Here is a 16,465-nt window from a genome sequence, read left to right as displayed (position 1 = left end):
CCAACCGCCACCTGAACCCAGCACATAGACGGTACCATCTGCGATCTCCACATTCACCACCGAGGGGGGAGGTGCTATCACACGGACACGTGTTGGGGAGAACTGGGAACAGAATTCGACGTGACACCGGAAGTAGACAGGCGGAAGAGGAAGAACCACAACAAGAAGTAGTAGAAGAAGAAGAAGAGGCTAACCTCCGCTAGCTGGCTAGCTACTGCTGGGAAGTAGCGACAAAATCTCCAGGTATCGTGAACTAAGTGACGTTTCTGCTCGTGTGGGGTTTTAGATTCAACACAGTGAAAGAGAATAAAACAGAAGAGCGCTTGTTCCGGGTGCGTGTGTTCGATTTACATCATCGTTACGGTGGAAGTTGTCTTTGTTTTTATCCGGTTGACGCAAATCAGGCTTCAATGTTGTGTTTTTAATCGAAGGCCTCATACGTTGTGACTTTGATTTCCGGTGCCGAGTCTGCTGTCAAACCGAAGAACAAATCACTAACACTGTTGTGACGCTGTACGATTGTTCTTGTTCGTGAGTTTAAAATGTTGATCTGTGACATGACAGCGAAGCTACTCTCTTCTGCTCCAGGATCAGAATGAGTTATGCAGAGAAGCCGGACGATATAACGAGGGACGAGTGGATGGATAAACTCAACAATGTCCACATCCAGAGAGCCGATATGAACAGGCTCATCATGAACTACCTGGTGACAGGTGGAGGGGCATTATTCAACATATAAACATCAGTCGTGTGTGGTGGTTGAATGTGGAATATGCAGGATTCTCTTTTAATCCACGGTTTCTGTTCCACAGAGGGCTTCAAAGAGGCGGCAGAGAAATTCCGGATGGAGTCTGGGATCGAGCCCAGTGTCGATCTGGATTCTCTTGATGAACGGATTAAAATCCGAGAGATGATCCTGAAGGGACAGATCCAGGATGCCATCGCGCTGATCAACAGTCTGCACCCGGAGCTGCTGGATACTAACCGTTACCTCTACTTTCACCTACAGGTAAAAATCAAATGCAGTGCAGACAACTCAGCTCTGTACATTAGGAACTGTGATTTGTCCTGCATGTGTCGCTCAGTCTGTTATTTTCACTCACCGTTGCAGTCGTGTTTTTTTTATGCGTTTGCAGCAGCAGCATCTGATCGAGCTGATTCGTCTGAGGGAGACCGAAGCTGCTCTCGAGTTTGCCCAGGCTCAGTTAGCAGAGCAGGGGGAGGAGAGCCGAGAGTGTCTGACCGAGATGGAGAGGACACTGGCCCTGCTGGCATTCGACAACCCGGAGGAGTCCCCTTTTGGAGATCTGCTGAATATGATGCAAAGACAAAAGGTGAGGTCAAACATGTTGTTAACCTTCCTCTCACATCAGCTCAAAGTGACCCTGTTTATGTGCTGGGTGAAGAGCCAAATACTTGTTGTTAATCTTTAGTTACTGGCTGTGGCCTTTTTCTGCAGCATGAAGACAATACCGCCTTGTTATTAGGGCTGCACCTCTCAATTATTTTTTTATCGATTAATATAATAATGATTTTATCCAAAATGAAACTTGTGAAATTGATATTTTGATATTTTATTTAATCATCTTCTCTTAAATAGAAACAATTATAGGATCATTTATTAAATGTAGAACTGTAGAATCTTTATGTCCCATACCAAGGGCTGAAGATCCGAATGTTTCATTCGGTGCTCCCTCTCATTTGTACCCAAATGAAAGTGCAACACATTGTATACGATCCACTGTTCAGTAGAGAACGTATTCGAAGAAATTACATGTATGTGCGTTTGTCTTTCAGGTGTGGAGTGAAGTAAATCAGTGTGTACTCGACTATGAAAACAGAGAGTCAACACCCAAGCTGGCCAAGCTCCTGAAACTACTGCTGTGGGCTCAAAACGAACTTGACCAAAAGAAAGTGAAGTATCCCAAAATGACAGACCTCAGCAAGGGAACAATCGAAGACCCAAAATAAGGACCCACAGAGAAAACATACCACAGCATGATAAAACGGACACATTTCCTTTATCTATTTATACCCCGACAAACTGACTCGTAGAGTACAACCTTTTCTTTTTGTAAGGGTTGCTTTTTTGATACTTAAGTAAGGTAGAATGTGCAAACTGGATTAATGGCATTTTAAGAGGAACTCTCACACTAAAATAACACACATACCATTATTTTACTTGGTATTTACATATTTGTTTCAATACAATTTGTTTATTTCAGTTACACTAGGTTTTTCTGTCTGTCGGCAGGGAAAGTTGTTTGCATAGGAGGGTGTGAATAAAGCCTAAATTAGGCTGTCACGTTCTGTGTGTGACCACTTAGAAGACGGGTTGATGATCAGGGGAAAGTGGGTGGCTCAGTGTGCACTGCCTCAAATAAACGTTTTCCTTACAAAAACCATACACATTTCAGCGACTTGTCTGTCAGCTTGTGCTCTTCTGTTACAGAATCAGCCAAAGCAAGATACTTTGGATGTTTCAAGCTACTGTGACATTGAAAAGGAAATTCCTAGATTCGTATTTCATTATTGCGTAAAACATTATAAAAGGATGCAGACAAGAACAAAGAAAACATCAAGCTGTACATCATTGTAGCAGTTACCAAGTAGGACAAGGCAAGATTCCTGGGAAGCTATAAACTTAACAGAGTTCTGTGACTGTGTGAGCTTCAAGGCAACCTCAGTTTCATATTGTTGTAAAATATTACAGACGATATTAAAAAATGTGAATGGTGATAAATCTATGTCCACAGACATGGAGATACTTTTACAGATGCATTATTTACATGTATGGAATAAGTAGCTTTTTTGCAAAATTTGATGTGCTTTTTTTTTTTTTTTGCTGGTATATTATTTTGCAATAAAAGTGAATTTTTAAACTGGACAGGGCATGAAGAACGTGGTGTTTCTCTGATCTGGTGTGTTTTCTGCAAATTTTAAGTACATTCGTTTACTTGGGTCCTGCACCTATGTACAGATTTGAAGTACTTCTATGTCTGGACTCTATACAGATCATGACTCCCAAAAACCACGATCAATGCCTTGTTAATGATTGAAATACTCAGTAACCTCTGCAATTTGATCAGCTACACGATTACACTGCTATTTATATGATAATGCATCAAAAACCCAATGACAGGAATAGCTATATATATACAGCTATGAAGATACATGTATAAACACTTTTGATATAATGCTATTAAAGACTAATACTGATGTATCGCCAGCCCTCACCCCTCATTGAGGTCAGTTAAATGATCAACTACTACCAGGATAAACAAAACAACGTGACCAGGCCTTCATATGGCAGCCAGTGCTACCAGGGAATCTGTGGCATTCATGTATTTATGAAAAAGTGATAACACTATGGAAAAAGACCCTTTATTAAGGTTGACAAGTGCAGGGGCTCACAGCTCCTCTGATGTTCCAGTTCTGACCCTTGCTCCCATCTACCTCCCTGGTGATCCCTCCTCTTCATTTTAAAGTGATCCCTCCTCCTAAATGAAAATTGCTCCCTAATCCTGATTTTAAAGTTTTCTCTCCTTGATTTTAAAGTCTTCTCCTCTGGATTGTAAGGTTGTCCCTCCTCCTCGGTGGGTGTACCATCGTCACTCCAACACATGCACACACTGTGGCAGGACAGATGCTAACAGAATGCAGATCATTACATAACACATGTTTGCAAACAGCCGGGGAAGAACGCACAGTTAAAACAGCCTCTGCGCACAGTTCGGCTCCTTCAGCCCGAGCTCCATCACCGTCTTCCTCGGTGGGGACCTACAGGAGAACTCATCTTCATCACCCCTCTCTCTCTCTGTATATATATACTCTATATATAAAAATATAAACTGCACCGTCATGGGGGCCGCAGCCAGATGCGTCTCTGGTGACACAGTAATGGCTGCAGGCGGCTGACTAAGGTTTACAGCAGGCTGAAATCACTTCCTGATGAACCCTACCGATGAGAAGAAGAACTGCGGGCCTGAGCTGGAGGAGGAGGAGGAGGCTGGGGGAGAAAAACTGACACGTGGATTACTCCTCCTCGGGCATCAGGAAAACAGCCTGCCTCCTCCAGCAGCCCAGCTCCGGCACCGTCGCTCGAATTCCTTCCCTTCCCGTCTCGCAGGTTATGGATTCAAACGGTGGAGATCAGGTATAAGATTGCGCGGAGACTCCTGCGTCCTGGTCCAAGCGCCTGCGTTGGCTCACTGCGCGTAAAGAGACTGAAAGTAAGACAGCGACCAAGAGAGGGGAGACGTGTACCTCGCGTTGAATGGCAGTTATTCAAAAATATGGCAAGAACTATAGTCCAGATTTGGTCTGTCACAAGGAAAACAGTCCGCCCGACAAGAGCGGAGTCCCCGGGGGTCACAAGAAGTGGCCTGAACACAACACCAACTGGCCGAGGTAATGTTATTCTAAACACTGATCATATCTACTGATGCCTGCTTGTCGTGTGTATCCAGTTTTCAGCAACAATCTTGATAAATAACTCTGTTTCCTTGTAATTCTTAAACTCCTGCAGCACAAACACAGAGTGTGTCATCAATGGTGTTTCATTCAAGGTCCAATGATCTTAAGATTCAAGTCGCAGGGTCAAATAGTTTAAAATTAAGGAAATGATTCATACTCTGTTTGTTATAAAGGAATTACAATAGAACAAACCTTGTTAAGATTAAACAAGATTAGATGTACCTTCACCTATTCCACCAATGACACAGCAGCACAAGAAAGTAGCAGAGGGGAAATATAGTAAGAATAAAAATCAGTAATAGAAATGTTAGATACAAAAAAGCAGAAATAATGCTACAAATACACACAAGGTTGTAATTTCAAAAATGTGCCATATAAAGATGGGGATCCAAGTTATATACAATTCGTGAAAAATATGTGGCAGTACTATCCTGAAATAGTTTTCAGTGTAATTTGATTATTATATTGTTGTGACATCATATTGTTAAAGGAATTGCCGTGTGGGCACATTGTAGATACTCCCTGTAGTTCTGAAACTGTCCCATGCGTTGAGTGTTAGAAGGCATTTTGTTTGTCTTAAAGTTCCCTCCTTAAGTTATATAAGCTCTGAACTAGTTTTGTCTCCAGATGTTGCCTTTGTTCAACCAAACTCCATCCATCCATTATCTGTACAGCTTATACTTTGAGTTTCACAGGGGAGCTGGAGATTATCCCAGTTGATATTGAGTGAGAGGTGGGCTATGGCTACACCCTGGACAAGTCACCAGTGTATCTCAGGGCCAGCATGCACGGACAAGCAACCATTCACACTAACATTGACACCTATGGATAACTAAGAACCTCCAGTTAACATAACTCCTATCCCCATGCCTTTGGACTGTGGGAAGAAGGCGGAGTACCTTGAGAAAACCCACATAAACTCCACACAGTAAGACCCTGGCCAAGCTGGGATTCAAACCAGGAAACGTCTTGCTATGAGGCAACAGTGCTGGGATTAGTCTGGCTCAATCTGCTCAACCAAACTCAAATAACTTGATCCATTCTCCTCCTGTGCAGGCCGGTGGCGAGGGTATGGACAGTGGTGCTGCTGCTCGGGACGTGCCTCCTCTACTGCGCCCGCGTGGCGATGCCCATCTGTTCCGTCAGCATGGCGGAACAGTTCCACTGGACTAAGAGGGAGTCCGGTATGGTGCTGGGCAGCTTCTTCTGGGGCTACTGCTTTACCCAAGTGCTCGGAGGCTACGTCAGTGACAGGTAGGAAACTTGGTCATGTTGTGACATAAGAGTGATCTGACCCCATATTGACCTTTGACATTGAAACTGGTGTTCATTTTAACCTCCTGCTCATCAAACACCTTTTGCACAGGAACATAACTGATAGTGACACAAAGGGCCCAGTTGTGTTTGCTAACTTGGGACAGATAATGTAGTCAATACATGTTTTAATCATCATAAACAGATATGCTGCTTATCCATATTCACTGCGTCATCCTAGATATCACAGTTCTGCCACTGCTCAAAACCTGTGAGTGAGGTAAGCCTCTCTCTGAGCAGTCAGGGGGTAAAACTAACACAGGCTGTCTTCTTTGTTTACAGAGTGGGAGGTGAGAAGGTCCTCCTGCTGTCTGCAGCAGCCTGGGGGTCGATGACAGCCTTCACACCCATCCTGGCTCAGTTCTGCTCCCAGCCGATCTTCTCCATGACACTGGCTCGCTTTCTCATGGGCCTGTTGCAAGGTCAGAGGTGCTGGATGAATCACAAACTGAGATTACGTCAGTGGCGAGACATAATTGCTCTTTGCAGACCTGTAATAGATTGATCTGCATTTATTTTAAGGTCTGGAATGATGAGACTTTCAAGAGTCTGCTTCAATACTTCCATGGGTCTTAATGGCTTTAGTGTGTGGCTCCTAAATTTCCCCCAGGATCAATAAAGTATCTATCTATCTATCTATCCATCTATCCATCTATCCATCTATCCATCTATCCATCTATCCATCCATCCATCTTGATAGCAAGTTGAACCAGCTCATTACAGTAACCGCCAGACGTGGTTTCAAATATCTCGCTTTTCATCAAATCAACATAGTAAACAAGCAGAACTTGTTGCTGTGAGTCATCCACTATCCAGAATGTTGTTGGATTTGTTTCTTTAAAGAGGTTTTCAGACGTGACCTGGAGGAAAAATCTGGAGAATTGGCTACGCAATTTACCGCAGTTTGCCTTTCACACATGCACAATGCAGCTGGAGGTTCTGTCCCCAGACATGTTCACAAAAGCAACAACTATGAATTATTCAGGCGAGAGGTGGAGCAGCCTGGCACAGCAGGCAGAGGCAGGAAGTGACGTATTAACTCCACTGCGGAGATCACGCGACTTTCTTGACAACACACAGACACCGTCGTCAGCTCTCATCACCACAAACTCTCTCGACATCTTTGTCGGTGTCTTCTCTGTTCATGACACCTTTTTTTCTTTTTAGTTTGTTTTTTTATTTTTGCATCTGTTGCGTGTTAGAAACTCCATCGGACTTTATTCCTGGAGGCCAGATAGGGAAAGTCGACAGAAACTGCAGAGCCTCTCACTCGGACATATGCGTTGACACATGCATCCCCTGCAGAGAAGATACGGCGTATCTGCGGAGTTCAGTGCATGTCTGAAAGCATGTTAATAAAATGAATTTCTTGAACTAAAACTGATGTAATTTGTACGTATCCATTGCAAAGAAAAATGAGAAACAGTCATAAAGTCATTTTATAATCTTTTTAATAACTCACATTTGGCAGACTAGTGTTCGTCACAGGCCTTATTGCATGATTATTTGTGCGCTTTAATAAAAACTAAAACTTTTTTAATTTGCATTGTATATAAAGAGGAAGACGATGACCATCACATGTATTGCTTTACAATACAATGTTTAGACCTCTGTTGGTGACCATTATGAACTACAACATTAGTGAGTTCACCCTCTTTATTTCTCATTTGTTTATGTGTCTTGAGAACTTAAATCAACATTGTTCATAGGCGAGCTCTTAAAATGTTTGGCATCAAGCTTTTGTTGCACAATAAAAAATCAGCTGCTCCCATTGATGACAAACACTAAATCACCTGCTTAATCATTCACCATGTTATACGTCCAAAATCTATCATTTCTATTATTAGTTTTGTGGAACCAGGTTGTAAAAATCTGTCTTTTCATCGTCCCCTTTAATTATTTTGGGGACTTTTTCCAAACTCTGGCTGATGTTGTTTTCTTACTTGATCTTAGGAGTTCATTACCCATCCCTTGCGAGTCTGTGCTCTCAGAAGGTGGTGGAAAGTGAAAGAGGCTTCCTCATGAGCACCGTGGGTAGTGGCTCATATCTGGGGTGAGTCTAGTGTTATGCAATATATCGGGAACAGTGGGAAAGGGAAAAGTGTTTCTTGCAAAAAAATCCCAGTTGTGATGTGAATAGAGTTGATTTTACAGTTGTGTCTATTGTGATGTCACAATCCCTTCTAATACATGTTTGTAAGTTTTCTATTTGTATCATGATTATGACATGCATGTGCATAAGTCAGAATGTTACTATCTTGAAACATCTTATTACGAGGGTGTGTTTGCCTGACTTGTCCTGTCTTGTTATGACCCATTTTTCTCCACCAGCACCCTCGTGATCGGAGGGGCCGGCTCCCTCATGTTGGACCTGTACGGCTGGGAGAGTGTTTTCTATGTGTCTGGCCTCCTCTCAGTGCTGTGGGCCTACTTCATGTGGAAATATCTACTCAAAGGAGAAGGCAAGCGAGGCTTTAAACCGTTTGCATGTCCATATCATGTGGCTGCTCAATTTGCATAATTAGAGTCAGTCTCCTCATGTGTTTTTCACAGGACCTATCATCACCCTCGAATCCCTGGGAAGTGGTGGGCACCAGGCCAAACTGACAAAGAGACACTGGTTGCGGCTCCTCAAACAACCTGCAGTCTGGTGAGATAACGACAAAGTGCGCATGTGTTGCTTTTTGTTTATCTAGAATTTAGATGATTGAGCAACGTTTGTCTCACAGAGCTTGAGTCAGGCAGTTGTAATGATGTGGCTACAGCAACATCCAAAACCTGAAGTTCCACTTTAATCATTGTGTTTTGCAACCATGGAAATATGAGTTACAGGCTGGTTTAGAAAGAATAGTTTGTGAGTGGAGGATTGTAGAATTGTATTCTAACATGTCCCAGTTTTGTCAGATCATAGCCCTGTCATGTGTGTTTCTGTGGACACAGATCCAGTTTTTATATCTACATCTGCTGCTGCCTCAGCTGTCTGTCAATGTCTCTGGAGTTGAGTTCCTCCCCATGACCAAGATATTTCCACACGTCAATGCAACTGATATGCTCCATTTTCAGCGACACAAAGAACTTCTGTTCTATTTAGTTTTATCCGACCCACCTTCATAAACAGATTAGAAAATGTTTTTTATGGCTCAGGGATGCTTCCTCCACATAGTTCTTACCTTTATAACATTATAGACAGGAAAACGATGACAAACAAACAGATAGTGTTCAAACAAATTGGACTTTGTGAACAGATAAGCTTTGGTACACGCAAATGTGGCTGCAATGCACTTTCTTTGACAGTTTGTCTCTTGTCGTTTGCTGAACAGTGCTGTGATCGTTACACACCTTTGCACCGCCAGCACCTTCTTCACTCTTTTGTCGTGGCTGCCAACTTTCTTCAGAGACACTTTCCCAGAAGCCAAGGTAAAGACGCCCTCTTTGAATGTTTGACGCCGCAATGACAGAATGAAATAAAGAGCGGTTACGCCTTGATTTAAGAAGACTAAGAACCGTCATTGTTGTGGCTCAGTGATGGTATCGACCATCTGTCTTCTTAAATAAATAAAGGACTACACCTATGTCAAATAGGCTACAGTTGTCCTGTATGAAGTTACACTCAGTCAACAGCTAACATGCTGAGGTCAAGCAGCTATAGCATTTGCTGGTTCTCCACTTGTACGTAAAGATGGACGACAGGTCTCCACTTCCTCCCACTATCCAGAAATTAAGCCAAAAAGTCCCAGGTACAAACTAACTAACATTGAGGAGGCAGGATTTACAACCTATACCGCAGCCAGCCACCAGGTGGGCATAGAGATGCTTTGGCTTCACTTTTGGTGAGCAGTCATGTCATCCATCTGTACACATCCATCTTAGCACTAAACACACAGTGCCGCTAAGGTTGATGGGAAGTTTTTACAGGTGTTTCTGGACACGATCAAAGTTGTGAACAAACCACCAGAATTTTTCACTCTATAAATAAAAACTTTGACCTTCTGGGGCACTGGAGGAAATCTGATATCTGAAATTCCATCGAGTGGACATTTCACAGAAAAACTAAAATGTCAGCCAGATGAGTGGGCCACAGGAAAAGCATGACAGTCATGATGACACCACATACTGAGATATTTCAGTCTTAACCAATGTGGTAGATCGACTGACCACATGACTTCCTGACCCACTTTACCGTCCGTAGAGTCAAACACAACCAGGCCTGTCTGCAGCACACTATGACCTAACAATAACAGCCAACACTCAGTGTTCCCTACTGTTTCTCTTCAAGTTCATTCATGCCCAGAAAATGTGTTGTCCCCGCAGGGTTGGGTGTTCAATGTCATTCCCTGGTTAGTGGCCATCCCCTCATCCCTCCTGAGTGGCTGCCTGTCCGACCACCTCATCAGTCAAGGTAGAGGAGCTGATATCACACACAAGGTTAAATGTATTTCGTTATTGATAAGGAAGCTGAATAATTCCCTGTCCCTCTCTTTTGTTCCCCTCAGGCTTCGATACGGCCTCAGTGAGGAAGCTGATGCAGGTACAATATTTGACATTATTATTTTGGGTGTGTGTGTGTGTGGACTTTTTATTCTCATTGTGTGGATAATCTCTCTCCTCTTTCATACAAGGAAACCTGTTTGATTTTGATGTGTGTGGTTTTTGTGTGCATTCATCCGTCTGTTAGTTTTTCTCCATGGGTGTGTCCAGTGTGTTTACCCTCCTTCTATGTGGCAACACCACCTTCCCTTGGGCTGTAGCATTTGTGTCTGCCATGATGGGCCTCACCACCTTCAGTCACAGGTACTGGCAGCCACAATGTCCTCACACTCCTTCGTCTCTGCCCCCGAAACAACAACCTCTTTTTAGATCTAAATGTGGTGGTCCCCGAGGGTCAGTTTGGCAGTTTTATGATTTGTTGATTTCTGTTTAGCCCAATCAGTGCCTGTTAGTCACTGATTTGTCTTTGTTTTGTGCCGGCTGTGTCAACCATTTAAGAGAGAATTATCTTTTTTATTCTTAGGGTCTTTGCCTGCTTAAAAAGGTCATTGATTTGTATGTTAATTCTCAATATGGCTAATTTCCAAAATCCTCTTAGTATTCTTGAAATATTTATATTAATATTATATGTATAATTTCAATGTCCTGTACTGAGTATTTGTCCTTGACTTTATGCCAAGTGTATAAGTACAGACTAGGAAAGGGCGTGTAACCACTTGTGTGAGGTATTACTCTGGCAGAAAGTATGTACAAGTATGAGGAAGTGCATATAAAACCTTATGACACTGCAGGACTGTATGGTTTGTTGTGTTATTCTTATATGGTGTTTTTTGTAGTAAATATTTATTAGTCACATGATTTGTACAAAAATAAGATACATTTTTCATATGTGAAAAAATAAAACACTGCAATATTTTGTATATATCTCCAACAACTGGAACTCAGGTTCCAGACTTTTAAGTGCAATTTGTCTAACAATGTCAGTACAGTTGATAGTTTAGCACCTTATGAGATAGTATAATAATTATTTGTTTCTTCATGTCTACAGTGGGGTTTCTGTAAATGTTCAAGATCTTGCTCCATCTTGTGCTGGAGCATTATTTGGTAAGTTTTAAAGTTTTTATTAGATTTTCATTAATTGTACTGACCTGACTGATCATTTTGATGAAGTTTTAAATTTAACATGTGTGTATCTGCATTTCTCTTCCAGGTGTTATGAATACATGCGGTGCTTTCTCAGGTGAGACAAATATCTGTGATACATATTTAAGCCGCAGCTGCTAAACCATTGCATTTTCTCTGCCTTTAACTATCTATAATGTGAAATTATTCATTGACGTCCCTAAATTCAAACTTTGAGCTGACGTGTCTCTCATCAGTCACAGTGGCTCATGTGCGATGCATATTTCATCAAGGGAGTGTGATTGAGTTTGTGTCAGATGAATAATGGAGGGAAGGGAGGCTGACAGGTGTGGTCCTGTGAGGGACGTGGAGCGGACTGTGACACTTGTGGAAAACTAAAGTGAACTACCACATGGTAGCTTATATGTGCCGCCTTTGTGATAATGTGATATTAATCGCGACTGTGTGTGTGTGTTTCTTATCAGGAGTCCTACTGGTGTATTTCTCGGGGTATCTCATCGAGGCCTCAGGCTCGTGGGCATCTGTATTTGCCCTCATCACTACAGTCAACGTGCTGGGCCTCTGCACCTTCCTGGCTTTTGCCGAGGCCCGCCGGGTGGACATTGACTGTACTAAGGTGCGCCACCACAACATCCACATCTAGATCGTTAGTCATCAGAGCGTCCGGAGTGCTATTCCTCAAGGGAGAGTGTGACCTTGGGCGACCAGCAGCTAGGACACGATTCACATTGGAGAACTAGCCAATGGATGGCAAGTGGCGCATGGAGAGAGCCTGCATACTACACCTGGAAAACTGATAGTTTGGTTAAAGGAGCACTGCAACAGTTACTGAAAAGCACACAGCAGAGCCTGCACAATGAAAAATCACATGGAGCAAAGAGTAAGACGCAGCAGTGTTAGTAGCTGCTCTGACAGTTCAGGGATGATGTGGAGAGGGGGTGAAAAAAGTCGACGCTACCTCCATCCCGCCTTGTGTGGGGGAGGGTAGTTACACGGTTGCTAGCCTACTGTTTCCACCTGTTCCAGAATGTGTGACTTGAGACTGTTGTTGGAAAGCAGCAGCTCAGTCTTCTGTGTGGGAGGAGCCTTTCGACTGATGGATGTGTGAGACAGCTGTGACGGACCAAGGTGGTGTGTTCTTGCCCTGCAGGGAGAGGCTGTGCTAGACGCAGGGCGAGCCCAGCCTCCCGTATCTGAAGTCTTTTATTAGTCGATCCCCACTCAACCCATCTCCACGAGAACTGTCTGAGTGACACCTCATTACCCAGCCACTAATTACGCTGCAGGCACTCTAATGTCCTGTACCATTTGTCTACCGCATCTCCATGGTTGCAGGCTCATCTTTATCATTACGGCGCAGAGGGGGTCACGGAAAGCTTTGTGGCAACAAGACCAAAGGTTAACTATTATTTTTATTTTCTTTCTATGTGGATGCATGGAATAGAAATACCTCACTTAATTATTTCGTGTACTTAATTTATATGGCTTTACAACTGTTTTTGTTGATTTAATTTTTTGGAAAAAAATATATATTCAGATAGAAAAGAGAAAAAAAAATATTTTAGGGAACATGATGGAAAAAAGTAAGTTATAAGTCTGATGGCATCTGGAAAACTCAATAGATATTTTTAGTATCTTCACTTTTTCTGACCTGCACTTTCCCATCTAAGGAGACAGCATTGATGGAAATAAACCTGTCTATAGAATCATATCAAGATTTTTTGCGTTAAATAAAATTGACGGAAAAGTTATTATCGCACTTTACATCATTGTAACTCTAGACAGGAAGTGATGTCAGTACTTGGGAGAGGAGGGATCTCATCCACTCGTTATTGCGTTTTAGACAAATCAAAGTTTTCACACTCTATCTCCTTATGCCAGTTTTAAATACTATTGTCTCCATGGTTACACACCGATATGATGAATATCGCAGGGGAAAGCACCAACGATGACTGTTGGTTATCATGTCGTTACTGCAAAGTATGTAGCAGTTCAAAACTAGAAATGATTGTTCATTCAGCCTTTACGACACAGTTTTGCAATTTGTGGTTTACACTTAGCAGATTTCACATCCAGTTTAGATGCTTACTTGACGTGTGTATCTTTTTAAATCTATGCATTTTGTATTGTTTGTTTAAGCAATGAGAGAACTGTGGTCACACAGTGTCAGTGATCATTGCATGTTGCTATTTTTTTCACAGGAGTTGTGTAGCTTATGTGTCGCTTGTCATTGTTATTTACATACACAGGCACATTGTGTTTCCTTGGATATTTTCTACACACACTAAGTGTATCTTGTGGTTGAACATGTTGTCTTTACAATTCTAATTTCGGAAATGCCCATTATGCTCAGTGGTTACACAAATATGTGAATAAGAAATCAACTATCGAGCATAGTTGATAACTAATCTGGAATTTCATGTTGATGTCATTTTGAATCTGTGCACACACCATGTTTTAACGTGAAAGAATGCCTTGACCTTTCAGTTACACAATTAAGTATATTAATATAAAACTGCTGCACAAATGAATGAGCCTTGAACATATTATATCAGCCTTTTTTTAATGCTGCACATTCATGAAAAGTTAAGCAGATGTGCATTACTTTCCAGCTGCCTTCACAGCTTGGCTTCTTTTTTCCTGTTACTGTGTTGATGTTGTTCTGCAGAACGTAAAGATTTACATGACAAATAGCTGAAGTTCTGTTCACCAACATATCTCACTGTAGGTTCCTGAAAGCCTTTCTGACAAAAGATTTTTAATAATGTCTAATATATATATGATAAAAAGTCATGAATACACAGTATTCCAATGCTTTTAAGAAATGTTGTATTTAAAAGCATATATTAACTTTGAATAAAAATATATTTTGTCAGCATTAATGCGTGGCTTCAGTATGCTGCAACATGTGCATGTATTTTCTCTGTAGGGCCACAGAGAGGCAGTATGGTATTAATGATGAGTGGAGCACGTCCTCATGACACTGTACAAACATTTTCTGTCTGCAGAGTAGAGGCCATCTCTTGTGATCGCTTTGAGACTTTTCATTAAGGTTACCTCAGATTTACAGCAACTATTATCGCCGAACAAAAGTCTTATTATGCACGTTCACAGGTCAAGAATGAAAAAAGGTTCCTCATTAAACCATTAAATGAACATTTTATCTGCTCATGAGTTGCCAGTGCTGCACGTGGATCAGCTGTGGAACAGGTTCTGCTGCGGGTTCACACTCTGCGCTCACTACAGGCCCAGACTCCAGGTCCGAGCCAGCGGGACGTATATGGTGGCACCATATGGCAGGATGCTGTGTGCCATGTTGGCTAGCTGGCACTGCCCACGTGCGAATGGCCAGACGCTTGTCAACCCAACCCACTCCTCCTCATGGGACCGAACGGCTCAGGTTGCCATGGAGACGGGCGGCTTGTGGCTGCCGCGTGGCGATGAAGAGAAAGGGAGGGAGGAGGGGGTCACAAGTGAGTGAAAGTAACAAGTCAGATAGAAGTCAGTGGAGTGGAGTGGAGTTGGCACCGAATTTGGCTTTTAATGCCCAGTTCATACAAAAACAGCTATGGTGTTAAAGAAGTGGTCACTTGCTTATTGGAGTGCTCTCGCTGACACAAAATGGTGTTGTAAAAGCAGACATAATCATGATGAGTGGCCCACTATTTAATTAGCAGAGATGAAACGCTGTGAGGGGAGAGGGGGGAGATAAACCCTCCCCCAACTTGTCGGCTAGTAAGAGTAACCCAGTAAAGGCAGGCTCCATCAGAGAGCCAGGGATACATGTAAATGAAATAGCCCCATTAATTAGTAATTAACATCAAGTTAATGACATTTCACTGTGTCGCCATCTCATCCTGTGTCCTTCCTCTGTGGTGGAGGGGCTGTCTCTGCGGTCCCTGATCTGAATGCTAATTAGTGCAGGGCTGAAGTGCCATACAGGGCTACCTAATAATATAGAGGCCCAGTTTAAGACTGGTCATTGTGTGGGGAGGATTAATCACTTTGTAGTAATAGATCAGGAGGCTTTATAAGTCTGCCACTCCTTAGAGGGCCGTGATATTGAGGGCCATTGACAGGTTTTATGTGCTAATTGCGTTGCGCCTGTTAGCCTAATGTTGGGTTATCCCTCATGACAAAGAACTACTTTTCACCATTCTTCTATTTTTCCAAATGTATCCAAGAAATATTTCTGTTAAATGAGAATAAAGTGGTCATTATGAATTATTGCAGAGCCTTGCCCGGGTTGTGTTTGAGGGGCCCGGCGGTGGGTACGCTCTCGTTTTGTTGGGGTCCCCTCCTGAGCCTGAATCAGCTCAGTGTCAGAAATGCTTTTACATGATTTGTCAGGTGTGGCGTCTCTGTGAAGCTTGATGCAACATGAAGTTAGCTCTCTATGCACAGCTGGAATGGACAAGAACACGAGTCCCAAAATGAATCCAAAGTGTCCTGCATTGCTAAACTGTGCTTTGAGTCGGTGACAGTTTTTCTCTGTCCCCATTTTGTTCCTCTCTCTTCCTCCGTGTCTCCACTGCCCTCCTTCTTTTTTATCTCTCCTTTCTTTCCAAACTCTGTTCTGATTCACAATTGACCCTTTAAAGATGTCCCCTGATGCCAGAGCACATCCACCATTAGCACATCACTGACACACACACATGCACACACACTACCAAATATGTTGATTTCCGTCAATTAAACCCCATCAGCTGTTTGCCTCCTGCTAGACATATGGCCTGTGTTAAATCTAAAGAGCGAGTGGAGCCGCCATTGAGAGGGGCATCATTTTAATGGAACCCTGAGGGACAAGACCCACACCTGCGCAATAATAACATTAAACCATGCTTAACCCACTGGCCAGATGAGGACAGTGTTAGTTTGTATGTGTCTGTCTGTGTGTGTGTGTGTGTGTGTGTGTGTGTGTGTGTACATGCACTCGCCATTTGTTATTCATCTTCCAGCAAACGCAAGTCTACAGAACAAAGTAATATCCAGCACTGACAGTTGTTTAGTGGAGCAAACTGAATCTATCGTGGTTTGAATCCTT

At 42.6% G+C, this 16,465-nt stretch overlaps 2 protein-coding genes across 3 annotated transcripts; both read left to right on the top strand.

The window, feature by feature from the left end:
• Positions 1–96: 96 nt before the first annotated feature.
• LOC109635171 (glucose-induced degradation protein 8-B homolog) lies at positions 97–2,887 on the top strand. 2 transcript variants are annotated; one of them, XM_020096146.2, is made up of 5 exons: positions 97–243; positions 589–713; positions 813–1,009; positions 1,137–1,334; positions 1,798–2,887. In XM_020096146.2, the coding sequence occupies exons 2-5, from the start codon at positions 596–598 to the stop codon at positions 1,969–1,971; spliced, it is 687 nt and encodes a 228-aa protein (XP_019951705.1). In that variant the 5' UTR covers positions 97–243; positions 589–595; the 3' UTR covers positions 1,972–2,887. The 2 variants fall into 2 exon arrangements, with proteins under 2 accessions (XP_019951705.1, XP_019951706.1); XM_020096147.2 differs by having other exon boundaries at positions 103–332.
• Positions 2,888–3,673: 786 nt separating this feature from the next.
• Positions 3,674–14,299, top strand: slc17a9b (solute carrier family 17 member 9b). The gene is made up of 13 exons (XM_020095863.2): positions 3,674–4,410; positions 5,533–5,730; positions 6,073–6,212; positions 7,744–7,843; positions 8,122–8,252; positions 8,344–8,440; positions 9,111–9,207; positions 10,102–10,189; positions 10,284–10,318; positions 10,466–10,581; positions 11,327–11,382; positions 11,489–11,518; positions 11,886–14,299. Exons 1-13 carry the CDS (start codon positions 4,277–4,279, stop codon positions 12,062–12,064), a joined length of 1,401 nt encoding a protein of 466 aa, XP_019951422.1. The 5' UTR covers positions 3,674–4,276; the 3' UTR covers positions 12,065–14,299.
• The last annotated feature ends 2,166 nt before the right edge of the window (positions 14,300–16,465 follow it).

The sequence above is a fragment of the Paralichthys olivaceus genome, chromosome 6, assembly GCF_024713975.1.
Source record: "Paralichthys olivaceus isolate ysfri-2021 chromosome 6, ASM2471397v2, whole genome shotgun sequence".
In the NCBI taxonomy this organism is placed as follows: Eukaryota; Metazoa; Chordata; class Actinopteri; order Pleuronectiformes; family Paralichthyidae; genus Paralichthys; species Paralichthys olivaceus.
Note: the sequence above shows the minus strand (reverse complement) of the source record. Positions and strands in the feature narration are given on the sequence as shown.